This window comes from Pteropus vampyrus, unplaced genomic scaffold (assembly GCF_000151845.1).
Source record: "Pteropus vampyrus isolate Shadow unplaced genomic scaffold, Pvam_2.0 Scaffold89, whole genome shotgun sequence".
Classification (NCBI taxonomy): Eukaryota; Metazoa; Chordata; class Mammalia; order Chiroptera; family Pteropodidae; genus Pteropus; species Pteropus vampyrus.
The window spans coordinates 1,040,507-1,061,001 of record NW_011888870.1 but is presented as its reverse complement, the minus strand read 5'-3'; the positions used below and the strand labels follow the sequence as shown (position 1 = coordinate 1,061,001).

Below are 20,495 nucleotides of genomic sequence, written 5' to 3'. Positions count from 1 at the left end.
GAACCTCTAGGACATGATACATTTGTGACCATGAGGTGTAGCAGAAATATCCCTGAATTAGGAGGTAGACCTTGATCGTAGTCTTCTACTGCTTACCAGCTCTGTGACCTTGTCAGGCTTTAATTGCTCTTCCTACTGTTTTCTCTTTGTACCTACCAACCTCCAAATTTTAGAGTGTATCTTCATCATTGTAGTTCTTATTTAAGTACTCCCAGGGTGCTAGTATGTTCTTATCCTTATCTGGCAGCCGTTTTTCCTAGTAACTTCTACTAATATCTCTAGTCCATTTGGCTAGAGCAGTCTCTCATTTTACTTTGTTTTGATTGAGTTCAGCATGCTCTATTAGAAAAGGTGTCTTGATTTTATTTCTCAATAGTAAGTTAGATGAGTGGGAAACACTAAATAGCCTGCGAAGCATTATGGGTATGAAACCAAGTTATGAATTCATAGGATTATTTGTACAGCTTGTTTGGACAGCTGCCTGCATTTTAGAAACAGATCTCTAAAACTTTTTGAAGCAACAAGCCCTTTTGAAAATTACTCTTTGAAATAACTTACTGTCTTCTTGAGCTCAGCAAGAATCCACTTTTCCTAAAGCAGTTGCAATCAGTGTGAACCCTTAAAGTCAGTGCCAAATATGAAACATCAGGCTTTGAGTTTGTTTTAAGAGACTTGGAGAACCTTGAGTTCATTCTGTTATGGGAGAAAACAATTTTTCAACTGCCTTTTATTTTTTTAAATGTGCATTGCTTTTCATTTATTATTGGTGATTGTATATGTAGTATTTAACAATTAAGATATCTCTCAATAGCCTGGTCATATGTATTTGTTTTTTTGTGTCATGTTTGATTTTTGAAGTAAAGTTAAATACCACCATTGAAATGCCTTTACTATAATCTTTATTATAGCTCTCACTATAATCCAGAGACTTTAAGCGTCAGGCCCTCATTTCAAGCTACATTTAATGTAAGAAAATTAAATTGAAAACAAATCCCATATGACGAATCCTAGAAGTTGGTAGAACTGTCTACAGAATGATACCACCAAAGGCCTAGATGGATAAATTTTCTAGTTTGCCTGTATTGTTTATGCTTTTTTCCTCTTTTAAGGCAACTCTGATTAATAAACAGCACTGAGAATTAGTTTCTAGTTTAATGCAAAACAGATGTTGTTAAACCACTTGGGGTTGGGATCTTTTAATATTAAGCACTAATTCTCAAATAGGCCGGCCGAGTGCTTTTGGTGGGAGGTCCAGACAGACTGGCGTCAAAGGCTTTAGTAAACTTGCTGCCTAAATCGAGACCACCACTGTATACTAGACATTCTCTTGCAAATATATCCCTGTCTCTTCACCTTCAGTTTCTTTTGTTCTCCAGACATCACTGATAATAAGCTTGTACAATAATTTTTTATATTATTAAAAGTAATCATTTTTCCTCATGCCCTCTTAGTTTTTGAAAAGTGCATGCATACTAGATTATTAACGTTATTCTTTTTTTCCCTTTGGCAGAGGAGATTGAAGTGGATGTTGAAAGCACAGAGTTCTCCCATGGAGAAGTGGACAATATCAGTACCACCAGCATCAGTGACATTGATGACCACAGCAGCCTGCAGAGTATTGGGAGTGACGAGGGTTACTCCAGTGCCAGTGTCAAACTTTCGTTCACTTCCTAGAACCCAGCATGACCTAACAGTGCAGGGCAAAATATTTACTGGGCCAATTCAATCCAAACAATCTCTTAAATTGGATTCATGATGCAGTCTCCTCTTTAAAACTAAATAAAACTATACTTGAACAAAAGGGTCAGAAGACCTCTATTTAAGCAAATACTTAGCAAAAAGTGGGGCAGAGCCTCCCCAGCAGAACAAATATTCATAATACTCATTTTTGAAAATCACAGTTTCTAATGGCAGCAGAAAACGTGTGAAATTTTGATTTGATTTAGTTGATTTGAAAGAGGACATTGGAAATTCCATCCTCTTTTTTTTGTTTCTAGTTTGCTCATACTACATTGAGTAGACACATTTAAGGATGGGATTATGAACCCTTCCTGAGCTTTATGGTCCTAAAAACAAAATCAGATCTATAGTAGACAAGACAAGATAATCAGGCAGTAATCTTGAATAGCTAAAGAGCTATTAAAACAGCCTCAGACAGCTTATCATGAAGCCTGTGGATGATCAATTCCTTAATTTAAAAAAAAGTTCTTTTCATACTCTGCAAAAGGAGAGACTCCCATGAAGCCTTTTGAAAGGGATCATCATGCAGCTCAGCTTTCTGTTGGATTCCATGCTAAGCAAGCTAACCCTACATCCTGCATTGTTAGCACTAGGACACCCAACCGCCAGCTCTACAGTTAGCCGCCTGTAGGCCCTTGGGCAGCATGGGGGCAGTCTGCATGACAGCCTCTACCACACAGGGCCTGAGTTCAGATTGAGGGGCCAGAAGGTAAAAGCTCCATATGCCTCTGTGTCTGTGTAGGCCAGATGGTTGTGCACGCAGATTTGCGGGCCGAGGTCTGAGCAACGGCAGGATTTTTATTTCAGATTTTGATAACTGTTTATATGTGTTGAAAACCAAAATGACATCTTTTTAAAGCTTGTCCATAAAAAACATAGATGTCTTTTATAGTGGAAAAACACATGGGAAAAAATCATCTATTTTGATGCAGCATTTGATAATGATAAAACACCTCACACCTCACTCCTTATAGTGCACAAAATGAATGAGGTCTGGGCTAGGTAGAATAAAGGTCAATGCTGTTTTTGTTTTCTTTTAGAATCATTATCTTTTATCAGCTCTTAACCATCTGATATCTATAGCAGACACTATCATAGTTAGCATAGTTGTTCCGCACTTCTCATTTTAATGTAAAAATTTGCTTCCTTTTTCCTACAGGCAGTCTCTCTCCTTCCTTACAGTCCCACTGTGCAGGTGCTGTTGTTGCTCTTACCAATATTTTCAGAAATGTTATTTTAAGTGAAATTCCTAGCCTGCACTTTGATGTCATGTGTTCTCTTTGTCTTTCAAACTCTCCTTTCTCCCCTAGCCCTCTCCCTTATCCCAGGAAGCCTTCATGGAGACCTTACCCTTGGCTCTTTGAACTTGTATACTTTAAATAAGTTAACTACCCTTAATTACTTAAAAAAAAAAAAAAGCTTTATGATTTTCATAACTTATTGCTGATTTTAATGGGTTGTTAATTTCAGTCCTGTAGTTTTGTTTAGATAGGGCTGGGCAAGGAAAAAGAAAATAAAGACAACCATATTTAGCAGTGCAGTTGAGTTGTGTGTGTAATGTTAGACTATCCTTTGTAAGTAGCACTTTAACAGCTTTCACTGCTTCTGTATACAAAGTGTACCATCTTGGTCATACACAAGGCCTCAGCATATATTTACTTGTTCTTGTGCTCTTCCTGTGCCTCCAAAAATATTTTATTCTCGATTGTGCTATGTTTGAGTGGAAGAAATTCTTTGAGGTAGATGTGTGAAAAACTGCATGCGTTTAGGAGCCCGTTATTAAAACTTGCTACTTCAGGTGCTGGGGACTTAATGAAAAACATGATACACAAATTCATTTCTGTGGCCCCAGTAAATTATTCCTGGTTTCATTTAAAATTAACTCCTGGCTGGGTTAAAATGTTTCTATATTTGCTTACTTTTGACTTTCCCAAGTGAGATAGTTTGAAGACTCTACTACCATGGAAAGTGAATGGAAGCCAGTGACTCAGCTTCCATTTTGTTATTCCCATGGCATTCATTTGCATCACTTGCCTAGGGCTGGAATTTGGGACTTCATTCAGGTGAATCTGAGGTGCTGCCATTTTGTTGTATATGTATAGGATGGTGGGCTGAGAAGCCTTTGTCACCTTTGTCACAAACCTAGAGTACCTATTTCAACTGCCCCCTAAATTACTCCTTTCCTGGGTTTGTTTTCCTTGGGGGAGGGAGGTGGATTGTTTGATGAGTAAGAAGTATTAATTTTTTAAGAGACAGATCGACTTTGAAGATACAAAAGTTAATTGCAAGAAATAAAAATTGTGAATGAAGAATACCCGAGTGCTTATTGTACCCCTCTTCTCTAGGAAAAAACATAAATGAGCATCCACATCTTGAGAGACAACTGTCACATAAATATGCTGATACTACTTCTGTAGTCCAGAATTAATGGCAATTTGAATCATTGCCATTTCCTGTTCTATAATTTAAACAGGTGTCTTCTTGACTGAGAAATCCACATAACCTAACTGCAGGTGGTTTAATGTATGCAATAATCTTTCAGGAAGAACACAAGGCTATTTTTCATTATTTGTTCTCCAAATAACTTCTTAGGGAATCCCTTTGGCTACACATACATCATTGAAAACAAGTCTGGAAGTTCCTATTTAGTCCCCACTACAATACCTGAGTGATATTAACAGGTATAGGTAAATCTTATTTCAGTGCATATTATTACTGAAGAAGATTCTGAAGTCGTTACTCTAGTTTCTGATTAGGTATGAGAAATTGAGTAGAAATGCCTTTTCTAGTCCCCATAACAGTGAGTTTTTAGCATTATGAAGGAATTTGAAAAGGTAGGATAAGTAAGGCAAAGCTGCTAATCTAAGGCCACACTGCTTCCTGGGTCATCTCTCATGAGAAAACTGTTTTTGGTGTTTGTTTTCTTTCTCTTGAAAAGGCAGCTAGGTGCCTTTTTTCCTGTCTTCTTTTATCCTTCCGCCTCAAAAATTCCATACTGTCTACCCAAAACAGCATAATGTGGGAAGAACAAAGGTTACTGTCACTTTAAATCCCAGCGAGGATGGTGGGCAAGTTACTTAATTTCTTCAGGGAGACTGTTTCCTCCTGAAGAGTTTTGATAAATACTACCTCTATCTCAAAAGGTTTTAGGGATTAAAACTGATATATGTAAATCCACCCCTCCCCACCATCCTTCTGCATCTAGGAGTTTGTAGCACCAAAAGAAAATTGAGAGGTGTGTACTTCTCTACATTTTCTGATGAATGCAACCTCTAAATCTCTTCATCCTTAATCTTGAATTTTTAGGTAGTCTGACTGTGGGTCTTGCAGAAAAACACTATTTCTATTAAGTAAAATGGCTCATTTTCACAAAATTCAATGGCAGGTTATACTTTGTAAGAAGTCAATGTTGATGTCCTACAGAATTTTTTAAATAAAGGCTTTATAAGATTGATATATTATCGGTTTTAGTGATTACCTGGTCTTTCTTAAATTTAAAAAAAAAGGGCTAACCTAAGCTTGAGTATGCTGTACACTGATAGTAACCATTGCATAATAATTAAATACCCTAGTTAATATTTACTGCTGGCCTTGCCAAGGAAATAAAATCTTCCTGGCCCATGTATCAGATGTAACAGGAATTTAGTTTCCTTGTGGAATACATCTGATTCTTTTAAATAATCAGTGTAGTCCAAAATATATGTATTAGCTGACTACTTCACTTCTTGGTTTTACTTTTTTATAAAATCAAACTATTAGGGAAAATGGCTTAAATGAAGCTCTTTTAAAGTAAAGTACTACCAGCTAACTTCCTAAAATTTTGGAATTTCCTCAAGCTCTTAGCTCTTTGCTATGAAGGAATGCTTAATATCTTTATTGGCAGGGCAATATTTGCGATATTCTAGATTTTCACACCAAGGCACAAAATAGCATTGTAAAAACATAACAAAAGCCATGAAATGTCTCTAAAGTGTATATAAAAGATACAAATTTGAGAAGTCAGTTTCTTCTAAATTAGCTTTATCTCACACTGTAAGCTAGGTCAACTAAACCTGACCATTGCTTTCGGAGAGAAAAACTGTGCAAAAGAACCAAATGGATACTTACTCCTGCTTCCTGCATACTTCTGAGCAATGAACAATTGGACAATTACCATCTATTAAAGACTAGCCTAGCTGCAGATCTCAGACTTCAACTCTAGTTTTCCAAGGACATAAGAGTCAAGCGTTTCCTCCAAGCCTGAATTCTTTTTCTCTGGTCAGAATTTCACTGCATCTTGCTAAAGTGAGTACAGGGCTTGAAAGGGGGGAAAAACAAAAGCACATCAGTTTCACCAAGAGAGGGAAATCATAGCCAGCAAAATAATAACCATGATTTTTGGCAATCTTTTTATCCTAATGAGTATAACCATGGCTTCTTTAGCTATGCTCTTAAAGACTGAGTAAACAAATTATAACTTCAGTAATTTAAGTCTGTACTGGTTTCATAAAAATGAACTGAGCAATTTGGTGGAAGTAAATTGTCACTTTTTATTTCCTGGGAATTGAAAGATAAGAATCCAAACACAAAGGAACCATCTTTATATTCGTAAGTTGAAAGGCACAAAAGGCAATTGAAGAACCTCACTGAAATCTAACACTTTCCATCTTGTTTTCTTTTACTATTTAAATTTTGGCTAGGCCAAAACAAATTCTTAGAATGTCAATATTGGGTTTCAGAACCTCTTTAATGTATTATCTATACAGATATGCTTTATAAAAAGTCATAGTATAAGGGGATTCAATTACTTGGGTTTTATTTAAACTATGATATTACCTGTTATTTTGCCTGCTATGCTCTTCCTCTCCACTGCAGTAAAAATTCAGTTTAACTTGCAACTCAAAAATCCTAGATATAAAGAATGTCCACATTTACTGTTGAACTTGTAAATTACCATTTATAGTAATTGGTTGCTTCATAGTATAATACAAATAGTTAATACAATTCAGTGGATATTTAAACAAATATAAAACCTTGCTGGCCTTAATAGATTTCTTTTTATATTTCAGTTAATATCTACGGCAAAGTCAAAGCTTTAAAAATATTTTTTGGCTGAATTTTCAAGTGGTATTTTTCACCTCTTGTAATTACAATCTACACACAATTTACAAAACAATGATTTTCCTTTACATTACCTTGGTTTTCCTTTGCTATTTTTAAGGCAGACATACTCAGCATTAAGACTGCATTGTAATGGAAACACACACATAAACACTCTTCCTTGTGAGAAAAACAAGCATTTAAAAAAATGAGTCGTTAAAATAAATGAATGTATTTCATTTTAGTTTGATGCATCATCTTAACTGGGCTAAGAAAACTGCCACTTAAGGTAATTTTTCCTTCATTTCACAAATCAAACTGCTTTTACATTTAAGCAAAAACATGGTTATCAGCCAGGGATGTACATCAGAATCATCTGTGGAGTATTTACCCTGATATACCCTGGCCCCGACAGGTCTGGGGAAAGACCCAGATCCAGAAATCACTCTTAATTTCAAACAAGCATTAGGGGTGGTTTTATTATAATCTATACCCCCTTCCCATTAAGAAACACGCCCTAAGATATTCTAATACAAAAATTTTAACCTTTACTAGGATGTACTTAATATATAACTTTGGTAATTTGGTAACATTTATAATTAGGGACCACAAATTGTAAGTAATGGGCATTATACATTATAAGATGAACTACTGTTCAAATTAAGGAAGACATATTCACCAATACTCTGCACAGTAACAGCACACACTTCAGTAGTGCTTACCATATTCCAAGTACTCTACTAAGCACTTTACACACATTAACTCGCTCATCCTTACAGCTTAACAAAACAGGTATTTTCATTCTACAGCTGAGAAAACTGAGGCAAAGAGGAGTTATACACACAGGTAATAAAGGAAGGAGCCAGGATTCAAACAGCAGTCTGGCACCAGAGCCCTTGCTCTCTCAATATGGCCTTCCTACATGTTAATTTTAAAAGCATGTTATCTGTGACTAATATTAAAAGTTTAAATTTCGTTTACTTATTTTTGAGGTGTTAGGACTGTTCCTTCCTTGAAATGTTTAATAACCACCAAGTCAAATATCAAATTTTGAGAAGAGACATACAACCAATTTTTCAAGAAATACAACAAATTTTGAGAAGAGACATACAAAAATTTTACTGGGGGCCCTGACTGACTGACAGTTCTGTCAGAGCTTCCAGTCTCCTTTCTTCACAGAGAGGAAACTCTCCATTAAATTTTATAACAAAGCTTCATAAGACCAAGCATCATATCTGGTTTTAGAATACTCAGTTTAACTACCTTCATATGTAATAAACTGTTGGTATGTTTCTCAAGCATCTTCTCATCTTTAGCATCACACATTGAGACAGGTACTCTACCTTCCCAGGAATCCTAACTTTTGTGTTAATCTGGAGACACTATCATCCCAACACTAGCACTTTTCAAAGAGCCACATTTAGGTCTTTGAAACAACAGCTCCTGAACTCATGCTATACATGCCTACTAAAAATATGTATTTTATTAACAACATGGTCACCTTTACTCCTTTTCTCTCCTCCTCCTGCAAAGCCCTCCAGGAAAATTAATGTGCAGAAAGGAAGGCCCATAGGGTCAAACAAGGCACAACACAAGTCTTGTCTATACAGACACCAAGTGAGTAACATCATACAGACCAAGGTAATCTCACCAAAAACCATTTTGTATGGCCACATAAATTATACCAAATCTGTCCAGTGCTTTTTAATTAAAAGAATCTCCTTGCAATCCTTCAAGGATATTGTTGAATATTAGTATATTAGGATGTTTGTTACAACTAGTTACATTAGCATATTTATTTAGAAATTTTTCAGGTTGAGTAGCCTTTTTCTATTGTAATTTGTACCTTGTATCTAAAATACTTCACCTTTCATACTGTCCTACATGCTCTACACTGTGGGTTGGAAGGGTAGTGGAGAGGTGAGATGAAGAATTCTACTTCTCATGGCTGCCTCCTAAGTTTCGATTTACCAAAAAAATTAAAATTCATGAAATAAAAATTTTTATTTTTCCTTTAAACCAAAATTTTACAAACAACTCTATACAAAGAACAGGCCCTTAAGTTTTGCCCTTTAGAATCTAATTTCTTATGTCTAATGGAAAGGAAGTACATAAGGGTTTATTGAAACCTTTGTCATACTCAATATTTTCTTCTGTGGAAATGATGTATGCAAGTACACTGATGTTTAATCACTAGCAATGCTGGCAGCTAAGACTTCACCCTTCTGTTAACACACCCTGGAGATTTTAAAAACACTTTATTTAATAAAAGTTAAACATACAAAAACTGAAATTAACACATCCTAAAAATCACTGTCTTCCATTAACAGGAAGACCCTTTTCTATGCATATATTTGGCTTAAACTCAAATCAGGATAACTGTGATGTTGGCTTATACCAGCAAATGCTGACAACTTGATCTAGTTAACAAAAATTACACTCAGCTACATGAACATAATATACAGGGAAATTATGGTCAGATTAATGCACAAGAAATACATTAAATTTTTAATGATGAAACATTCAGTACTCTTGTTCATTAATTTAGCCTTGGTTTTTTGTTTTTTTTTTTACAAAAATAGTATCTACACTGTATACAGGGCTATACATCAGCTTTTTGTTTTCTCATATAAACATTACACATCCAAAAAAATGGTACCACTACCATAAGTGAAAAACATGGGGAAAAAAGCAAACGTACAAAAAAAAATTAGAAAAGGTAGCGGGTCCTAAACATGGTTTCTTACATAAACCTAAAACTCAATGAAAAGAATAAAAGAGCTGAATCGATTTTAGAAACGGCCCAATAGGCTTACAAAACAAGTTATTGAAGGAAAAACCTCAAACTTTGCCATTTACAAATTAACCTATTTTTAGGCTTAACTGGGCAATAGCTAGGTTTAAGTTGAAGTAAGGGGAAAAAAATGAAAAGATCTCTGTAGCAGTCTGGTGTTTGTTTTACCTTGATGTTCCAGTGAATTGCTAGAATATGTGGCAAGTTCAAAGGTTCTGAAAGTTCCAGGTTAGGAGTTTACAAAAAGTATATGCCATCCATTAAGTGGGGGCGTGATAGTAGGAAGATCAACAATTCATCTAAGTGCTTTATTTAAGCATTTATCTAGAAAAGTTGCTTTATCCAACAAACTTTGAGGAAACTAGTAGTAGAGGTGAAGAAAGTTAAATGAATAGCAGTTATCAAATGCAATTTCAAGTTTCATTCTATTGAAGTCCAAACAATGACGACAATGGTATATGTTATCTTCCTTACTCATCTAACAAATAATTTACCTTTAGAAAAATATAAGGATAAAAAGGTAAATGTAAAGCCCTGTGGAGATGAAATCCAACAGTTTTTCTGATTATTGAGGCATCAAATGCCTGACATTGTATTTAGAGGTATCTTGATATTGTGTCATAGGTTTATCGGCAATTCCACAAGTTCCTACTCCAACTTTGCCAGTTACACTCTCAGGTGAAGCAAAAATACTCCTCTTTACCTGGGGGAAATGAAACAGAAACCATTCCTCATTAGTTTTAGAAACAATAAAAATTATAAAATACATCTAGAAGGAAAAGTACATCGAGGGAACCTGAGTGCTTTTAAATAAAATCTACCAGTGATGTCCAGTGTACGGCATGTTCAAAGCAGGTATGCTTCAATACACTCCCTTCTAAGTGATATGTAAGGTAGTAAATAAGTTTTAAAATTTTACTTTATAGAAGGAAAAGAACCTAGATCTTTTCTAATTCCTGATATAAACTCTCATTCATAATACTTCTATTGCAAAGACAGTGGCTAATGGAGATTTTTTTCAATAAGCCAAACTGAAGATTGAAGAGTTCTGAATTCAAGATCCAGTTACGTGTTTTTAATCTACCTTTTTCATTTTAAAGTTATTTTAATGAAAACTGCACTTTTCATATTTACAAAGTATGGTAAAAGAATTTACTAACCTGGCCTTTTTTGTTTTTAGAATAGGCTCTGTTGTTGAACTGCTGCCATTTCACCTTCTGGTCCTCTCTCTCCTGCTCAAGTTCTTTTATTCTTTGTGCTTTTTTCAAAGCTTTCTTCTTTTTATATTCACGCTGCTGGGCAATCATTTCTTTTCTGTGTGGATATAACAGCTAAATGTCAAGTCTTAAGACTTAAAAGAACTTCCTTGGGGTTATTTAGCAGTGGGGAAAAAAAGCCCCAAAAAACAAAATAGAAAACACTAATAAACTGACACACTCTTCTCCCATGAATAAAAGCAATAACATCAATGCCAATTACCCAGCACTATGACTGGATCTTATTTGAAATACATAGCATCCTTGGAAACTTTCAAACATAACTGTAATCTATTACCCATTAAATCAAATATTTCAACTATGACTTATTTGACATTTATATAGCTTTGGCCTGTTGTTTTAGGAATGAGTGTCAACAGATGTCTAATTTTTTATCAATTTCTAAATGGACAGTTAGCAAGTATAACACACTGCGTTTGGAAAAAGTATATGGAGATTCGATAAAGATGAAAACACTTGCTTCATCTAGATTGGAAGAACACAGCGCAGCACAAAGAGAAATCACACCTAACAATTCTTAAAACGAAAACAACTGGGGTTTTCCAAAAGCACTGAATAAGATCAGAGTCCAAAGTTCTCAATAATTTCTGCCGAATTAACACTGACTTCTTACCAAAAGGGTGAAGAGGTCTTTAAAAAAGAGGCATTAAGATCTAGACTCTTCTGTATCATAAATCGCCACTATGAAGCTAAGTGTTTTTTTAATACAGATGACAAAAACTAAAATTAGAGATGATGGTCTACAATCTGATTTTCTTATTGGGACACTTAAATGTTATTTTAAGAGATGACAATTTTCTTAAATTCTAATCACATACAGAAACTTAAATTTTAAAACCTCTTGACAAATCCGAAAGACAGCAAAATGTGGTAAATATGCAGAAGTTAACCAATATATTGTTAATTCTACCTCTGAAATACCTGTCAAACTGCACACTTCACCCTACTATTCCCTGGGTTCATCTACACCTAGGGGATGCCACTGATCATTTGAAAGCTCAAGCTGATCACACCATATCTCCTCTACTTGAAATGCATCAGTGGCATCCAGGTTTTTTATGATCTGGCTGCTGCTACCTCTCTAATCCATTCTCTTGTCAAACCACCCCCTTTCACGCCCCAAGTTTTTTCCTCAGGAATTTCTTTCTGTTACCTCTATGTTTCCCTTTTTAAAAGTAAATCTTTACTGAGCTCTTACTACATGTCAAGAACTGTACTACATGCTTTATTAATGCTATCATTTAATACTCACAACCCTACACTGTGGACACTATTGTCCCTATTTTACACATGAGGAAAAAGAAGATAAGCAGCTTGCTCAAAGTCTCACTCTAGTTCATTATCTGGCTAACTCCTTTTCAAATCTCAGCTTAGATGTCGTTTTCTCAAAATATATTTGCCCTAATGACTAAGTGCAATTTAGGTACCTTTTCCTTGTTCCCTTAAAGTACCCATTATGTTTCCTTCATAACTACTATACTTTATTATTAAAGTTCTTCTTTAATTACGTGTTTTGTTCTCTATAAGCTCAGTCAAGAGAAGGGCCATGGGCCAAGTTGGTCTTCTTCACTATGGTAGAACCTCAGCACCTGGTTTAGTGAGAATGTACACAGTATCCTCTTAGTATTTACTGAATGCATTAAATGGGAACCAAAATGTCCTCACTTTACCTAGGCATACAAATACAGAGAATGACTTTATACTGCTAATCTTCAAAAGAATGATAAACAGTATTATTAACTTTTTTACCCTAATCTAGCCTGAACAGATTCTGCAGACCACTTCAAATACCCAAATGGGGACGATTACACTTAAAAAGCTAAAAAGTCACTTACTTTGACATGGGTTTATTGCCACTGTCCTCCTTTGCCTTCCTTCCTTCTTCTACAGGTTTGAGGTTCAACAGTGGAGTCACTTCAGCATTGCCATAGCCAGCGAAAGTGATTGCAGCAGTGCCGTTTTCTTCATCTATCTCCTCAATCTCCGCTTCGTAACACCTGTAAAGATATCATGGCTGTAAGCAGGTGAGTAAAGGTTTAGTACTCAGCCTACAAGACATACTGCAGTGATTCTACTATTACATGTGTCTAAAATGAAAATTCTATAATCAAAGGCCCTTTGACCAAGATAATGCAAGAGTATTTGGAGTTAGCCATCTGCTATCCTAAAAGGAAGTCCTAAACCTTATATTATTGCCAGGAGAGTCTCTTACATGTCTACTAAATGTGTTTTAGTCAATCTCTTTGAGAAAAGGTATATAGACATCATTTCAGTATATGTATTTCACAGACATTTAATATAGCCGACCATTCAATTTTCAATTTAAGGAAAAAAGAATTTAGATTATTTTTAAAAACATTCATTCATTTCCCTTTGCTTTCAGTTTTCTTTCCTCTAGGATCCAAGCCATTTTTCTGCCCCAAAATTTAATCTAAAGCTCAAAACTAAACTATATTAATAACCACCCAAGAATCAAATTGGCTCTATTAACCATAGTCTATATAGAAAGACTAAAATAGGGTAGTTCAAACTGAATAAAAACATCTTACCATTGTATTTTTATTATTTCATGTTATAGTTAGAGTTTTTTTTCTACACTTACTGTCCATCTTCACTCCAGACTGCCATACATTTGTCTCCTACTTTCCATGAATGAGTGGGCTGAGTAGAAGCAAAACTGTCTGAACTTGTAAGAGTTTCGGAAGGCTGAGTTGACAGAAGGTCTTTGGTTAGTTCTATAACTTCCTAAAAAGGAAAAACAAAAATCATAACATTATTTTTATAGTTCACATTGTCACCTATTTTCAACAGCAAGTTCTTTTCAGTTTCAATGACAGCTCTCACACCATATAGCACTAAGTACTCTACACGTATTTATTTGCAGTTCATAACAATATTAGGATGCAGGTACTGTGATTATCCCCATGTAGAAACTAAGTTATAGCATTTTATACAGTGGTGGAGCTGGGATTTAAATCCACAGAGTTGCCTTTCAACTTAACCTCAAATACTAAGAGAAATAAGAGTAGATCTGAGTTTATATCATGTCTTACTTCTAAGTGCCTATTTTAGCTGAAGAGATCTAAAGATGAGAAATAGTCAATTATGAGGGACTGAGCTAGATTCAATATCACTTTTATCTCATATCACTGTCACATATGTTTCATGCAACTGTACTGTTTTACAGGGCATTACAGTACTAGCCAACATGCTCCACTCTCAAAAACCCTAAAACACTCTTAGTGATAAAAATGTTCCTGCTCATACATATTTATACTAAAATACTGTCAGCATATATAAAAAGCCAGTAATTTTCCTATCCATTTATTATAAAGATTACCTCACCTAAGTAAGCAAGTTACCAGGTCAGATTTAAAATATCCCAATACCTTAATGTTAAGCACATTAGCACAGCTTCATTTAAAAGGAAAAACTAAATCTTCACACACACAGGCAGGCAATATCTTTCTGTGTGGCAAATATTTTTTCTAATTCAGGTTTATATTGGCTTCATTCAAAGGTGTTTGGTAAGGTTGGTTAAAAAGGTAAAAATATAGTACAAAGTGATAGATCTGCTACCTATCTGCTATATTTTTACTTGAATGAAGACCCATATTATGCATCATCTTATCTAAGAACCTACATACCTGTTCCCCCACTATAGCATATAAAATACCTTAAAATATCACATTAAGTGTTTGGGGAGAAAAATTAGCAAAGTTAAACTCTGTGTTGAATTTCTTCTGGTTCTCAATGAAATTTTCTAATAGTACTTCTGGTTAAGTAGCCAAGAAAGTTAAGTATTACCTCTCTCCTAAAGATTCTAAATCTTCCTATTTCTCAAAATTAATATTTGAACCTAAAGGGGGAAGGGGAAGGATATTAAGCCCTTGGAGAAAGGTCAGTTTGGTGAATTAAAAAAAAAAGACTTCAATTTAAAAATTCAGAAAAGTAATATCTTTAATGAAGTTTTATTAGATGCTAAGTAGCTATTCAAATACCTTTTAATTAGATGATTTTTTGCAAATAAAGCAAAGAACTTCCAAATAAATATAGCATGTACTATACAAAGGAGAGTAAATTATCCACTCTTGTTTTTAATGAACCACTTTTAGAGCCAGGAATGTAATCTAGTAAGCCTGACTCAAGAGCCCATACAATCCCTATCATTAAATAATTCCATCTAACTAGCGATCATTTATCTACCAAAGCCCAAACATGAATTGTGCATTTGTAGGTCACAGATTTAGAATTCTTCTGCTTAGTATTGACCATTTTCCAACTATATTTTCACAAGGAAACACATTTTCATCAAAGAAAAGGGTCCTGAAAAGCTGTGCATATTATAAAGAATTTCCAGAGCCCTGCACTGAAAGGACTTTTTAAAAAATCCACAGCATTTATCCCTAATTGTCTTTTCACTTTGCCATATTTTACATACCCCTCCCAACAAACTATGAAGACCCTTCTAAATTTTTTTCTTCACATGTGCATATGGACCAAAGTAATAGAGAAACTATTTTATTTATGAGGGGGTTCTTAAAGGTACATACCATTAATTACTTTTCCTCCCCCAAGTCTGAGTTCTGAAACTGCTCCTTCATTGACAGATGGGCAGCAGTTACAGTAATCGGCAATTCCAGGAAGCATCAGATGTTGTGATCTACATATCAGCAGGTCAAAGGGGATGCACTCAAGCACTCTGCTTACTGAAGGAAGGCGTTTCGGGGATGCACAGAGCCACTGTAATATATGAGACAAGTGACTTGACCCCTGCCTCCTTTAGAACCAGTTTTATTCAGCAAAACAGCTTAATAAATTTGACGATTTTTGTGATTGTCATAGGTTGCCTGGGGATCTAGTCTGCTAGCTAGCCTGGATTTTACTGTACCCACTTTTTTAAGTGAAAAAAGAAAGGCAATGAGAACTTCAGTAGACCAATTTGCTGCCTGCTGAGTAACTTTGTATGAAAGACAGTACATAAGGATAAAAACGGAAGCTTTATTGGCAAAATGGAAGTCACTGAAAAAAAAATGCAGAAAGAGTATTCTGGCATAAATGAAAGGGTAAACAAATTCATAAGCAGGGTAAGGATCTTCCGTAAGAGGAACACAAGAAAACAAAGGAGGCCACAAATTCAGTCATCGGTCTGAACAGACTTTTCCGCAAATATAAAAAGCAGAATTAAATATCAATGGCATAAAAGCAGAGAAGATAAAAATATATTTTTTTAAAACCCATGAACAAAATACTAGCTGTAACTATAGACAATGGAGACATTACTACGTGGAAGCAGATATCCAAACACTTCAGAATTGTTATCTACTCTTCAATGATGCCTTCCATCTCTGAGTAGTTTTCAGTTCACAGCAGACTTGAATCTAGTAATCAAAATGAATTTTTTTTTCCATGATGGATTAAGAGGAAAAGAAACTAGGATCAAGTTTCGTCAAGAAAAACATTCTGTATTAGTACTAAAGTGTTAGAATTTAAGCTGCTAAATCTGTGCCACCCAATATGGTAGTCATAGTGACCATTTAATTAAATAAAAATAAAAATTCAGTTCTTTAGCCACTCTAGCCTTATTTCAAATATTCAATAGCCATGTGTGGCTAGTCGCTACATGGCATAACAGATATAGAACATTTCCATCATCACAGAAAGTTCTATTGTACAGTGGTTATAGCAAAGAGGATATTTACAGATAAATGACCCCCAGGTCATTATTAACTGAACCCTAAGTAAGCCATTTACGTGCTTACAAAGCCTACCGCAACGTTCTCTCTCCCTAAAGTACTTCCACTATAGATCATGTCACAGTAAGGTAATTCTACCCAGACTCTGACAATTTATTCTGGAAATATTAAAAAGACCTCACAATAATGTTTCAACCTTCATTCCCAACTTCCCCTCCACCAGTTCCACAAAGACCAGGAGGCAATATACACATCACTGCATACAATGTTTTATTTCCTTCAAAGAAAAGAAGGAGACTTTTAGATTGGTAAAAGATGAGGGCATGCCAGGATCTCTCTTTGAGGCAAGAAGAAAGTTGGCCTGGGAGTCAGAAAAATTTCTTCCCAAATATCTTTTCCTTATTAACCGGCACCCTGAAATCCACTGGCCTGACTTCTACATACTGAGAAGAGGTCCTGTTTTTTGTTTTTTAAAATAACATACCATTGCAACTTCATCGAGCTTATTCTCAATTTAGAATTCGAACCTGAAAATATTCAACATCTTAATTGTGCCCAGATAAGCTCTTTCAGAATCCTGAATCTGGACCCCATTTCATATCATTTTCATTTGTTTGCACTTCTAATATCCCTAAAAATATTGGTAATTTAATGGACAAAAGGATGATAAAGGGAAGGAAAGGATTACTTAAGACGCATGATTCAAGTTTTGTACTGAATCAGTAAAGGTAGACCATCCAATCAAAATATCTTTTAAAGCTTTCCAAAACATCAAGTTCAGAATTTTAAGTTCTCAAATTTTTCAAGATGAAAAGTCACATATATTTACAAATATGATATACAGTGTTTTTATTAATCAACCTAGTGTTTTGAGAAAGAACAGATATTTAATGTTATGGACTTGTCTTGAAACCCGAGTGCAGGTTTTTAAAAGCAGGTTTCATACCTACTGAACTCTCCCATTGACAAACAAAACAAGATCTTTTCACAGATTCAATTTAACTGCAACAAGTGTCAGTAATTACACTGTAAAACCTAGCCTTAAGTTCAAACATTATGTAACATTTATGCAGAAAACAAGTATCTCTTTAAATATTTTTACGTATTTTTGATACAAGGTGTTACCCTCCAGCTTTGACACACACAAATGCACTCTCATCTTCAAAGAATCTTGTAGCATTAAAAAGAATCTTAATCAGGTTACGTTTTCCTCCTTTAATTTTAGTTCCTTTTTGAACTAAATTTCCTTTGCCCGGTTTTTAAAAGTCAAAATACTTTCTCCATAGTAAAGTTCTATGTAGCTGTTCTCTAGAAAGTGTGAGAGACTTCTAAAATCAACTTATTTTTAAAAGTTATATGAGCACACAAGATTTACATAACAAAGGACAACGCCTCACTCATTTTGATATATACACACACTGAGGAAGCAACCCTACTTCAACAAGCCATGTATGACTATGCACATATACACAAAGGGGGACAGTAAACACCACCCCAAAAGGGTGCATTGGATAGCTGTCCATTCTAAGCAATAAATCATTTTAAAAACAAAGAAGTTCTTTTTGAACAATATAACTGTAAGTATCCCCTCATACTTACTTGTAAATCTTTCTTTAATTTTAGCAAATCTTCATTTTCTCCATTTCCAGATAATGCAGCTTCAACTTGCTGGAGTTGAGCTTTGTAGCTTGCCAGCTGTTTTGCTAGGTCCTCTGACATCTGGGGGAGGGAGGGTAAGGCCATGAAAACTGAACAAACCTTGGAAAAAAAAAATAATTCCCTGTCTGCCTGAATTAAACCTTATCAATTCTCCCAATTCATAATAATTCATTGCCACTACATCACCTTTACCCTTAGTTCAGAAAAAAGCTGAGCCAAACTACAGACTTCAAGGGAATGGATAGTGAAGATTATAAACATGTCAGATAAATGCCATAAGGAAATAGAAAAAAAAGTAAGTGATGAGGAAAAGGGATTTCTAATTTTCTGTAAACTCCTGTAATAGGGAAGGCACTGTGTTGGGTTTAATTAATTGGGATGTTATATCTTCACGCTCCCCCCAAACGCCCCCAAAACATTACTTATTACTTATTGCGTCAATACTTAAAAAAAAAAAAAAAAAGACATTTACAAGCACTAAAGAATATTTCCAAAACCAAACAAAAATGGCTTTGGGACTAAATTACCCAAGTCTCTCTGCACGAATTATTCAATTAATGAGAGTGTTTAAAAATCTCTTCTCCAGAGCAAAAATCTTTCACCCAGTCTCTTAAATAGTGCCGATGCATTTCCTTCAGTAAAACAAACAGCAAAAGTACTCTTCCATTTAAGCATTTTAAGGAACGTGCCTTTCACCAAACCCGGCTCATTCTTCTCCTGAAAAGAAGATACGAGAGAATCCTTTCTCGATTTATCACCAAACACATGGGGTTTCTAAGGACCCTTCTCTGTCTTACAGTTCCCGTCCAACGACAGCCTGGAATCTGGAAGGTCGCCAAAGGGGTGAGAGCAGGCCGGGCTGCTCTCTTCCCAACTACCCAAAGACCTCAAAAGCCCGCCACAACTTAGCCGATTATTTCAGACCATGATTTTAAAAAATTCGAACATCACCCTCAAGGAAAACCGAACGCACGAACCGAGAGGACGCCAGCAGTGCCGGAGCCCCACAAAACAGGCTCTGCCCGGGACAGCCGAGACTGTCCTTCAGAGGCCTCCCACGTCCCAACCCCACCCGACGGGTTCCCAGAATTAGGTTTGCCGGCACGGCCCGGAGGCCCCAACTCTGGCTGGGACCGCTCACGGCTCAACTCTGGGTGGGAGAAGAGACCGGGGCTCCCAACAGTCTTTGTCGGCGCCCGGGCCTCTCCAGGGTGGCCGGCTCCTCGGCCTCAGGCCTCCGCTTCGACTCGGAGGAGGCCGAAGCCAGGCGAGGCCTTACTCTCCCCCTCACCGGGTGTGTTACCTTGTGTACGGTTGGGGACGGGGCGGCGGGAAGGGCTCGGGGCAAATGAGCCCAGGGGTGGCAGCGGCAGCAACGGCAGCAGCAGCAGCAGCAGGAAATATCTCCGCGGCGACAATAAGGCGATTCCTTCTGTAAAGGAAGAACTCGGTCGGCGATGAGGGGGAGGGGAGGAAAGCCGGGCACTAGAAAGAGGAAAAGACAGAGGCGGATGAAGTTTCGCGAGAGGTTAAAAACCCTCGCGAGACGTCGCCCGCCTCACGTGACTCCTAGCGCCCTGTGGGCCGCCTGCCCTTGCGTTGGGGCGGAGGGTGGGCGGGGTTTAGTTGGAAGGAAATGGCGTAACAGGGCTGCGCCAGGCGCCGGGTGTAGCTTCGTCTTATCAGTTCCGGCCATGAGGGGGGAGTTGTGGGGTTGTTTGTTTGGTAGTGGGTGTTGTCAGACCCTTCTTGAGGTTCCTACGGGAGTAATCGTGGTACCTTCATAGACGAGCAGATGAGAGGTTTAACGCAGCATTTATACTAGTGGTTGGTTCTCAGAGTGTGATACCCTAACCAGCATCGTCAGCATCGCCTGGTAATTTATTACAAATGCAAATTTTCAACACCTTCCCCAGACTTGAATCAGAAACTCTGGGGATGGTCTCAGCAACCTCTTTTAACAAGCCCTCCAGGTAATACCGGTGTCACTCAAGTTTGAGAACCACTTTATATAATAATAACCTTAGTAGCAACAAAAAGCTAATTAAATTGTGGCAGAACCTATTGGAGAGATTGATTTATTCAAAATCTATTTTGTTAGAACCTATTTGGTTTTAATTAAGTTAATTGCATAGGTTAATCTCGCTTAATAGGGAACAAGCTCCAATTTACAGTCTTGAATGATAAACAGTGGTGTGAATACTTCCATATATATGTATATATTTTTTGAAGTGTACATTAAGCATATGT

General features: G+C 36.3%; 2 protein-coding genes across 5 annotated transcripts in view; one reads left to right on the top strand and one right to left on the bottom strand.

Annotated features, from left to right (window-relative positions):
• Positions 1-4,049, top strand: part of MXI1 (MAX interactor 1, dimerization protein) — a 73,243-nt gene extending 69,194 nt beyond the window's left edge. For all 3 annotated transcript variants that reach the window (XM_011363758.2, XM_023532730.1, XM_011363759.2), the window contains exon 6: positions 1,511-4,049. In XM_011363758.2, coding sequence (XP_011362060.1) covers positions 1,511-1,674 — 164 coding nt within the window. In that variant the 3' untranslated portion in view covers positions 1,675-4,049. The remainder of the gene's footprint in view (positions 1-1,510) is intronic.
• Positions 4,050-8,804: 4,755 nt separating this feature from the next.
• SMNDC1 (survival motor neuron domain containing 1) lies at positions 8,805-19,770 on the bottom strand. 2 transcript variants are annotated; one of them, XM_011363756.2, is made up of 6 exons: positions 19,549-19,770; positions 18,186-18,305; positions 13,493-13,635; positions 12,726-12,887; positions 10,774-10,927; positions 8,805-10,316 (listed from the first exon to the last, which is right to left on the bottom strand). In XM_011363756.2, exons 2-6 carry the CDS (start codon positions 18,303-18,305, stop codon positions 10,179-10,181), a joined length of 717 nt encoding a protein of 238 aa, XP_011362058.1. In that variant the 5' UTR covers positions 19,549-19,770; the 3' UTR covers positions 8,805-10,178. The 2 variants fall into 2 exon arrangements, with proteins under 2 accessions (XP_011362058.1, XP_011362059.1); XM_011363757.2 differs by lacking the exon at positions 19,549-19,770 and adding an exon at positions 15,444-15,633.
• Positions 19,771-20,495: the final 725 nt, after the last annotated feature.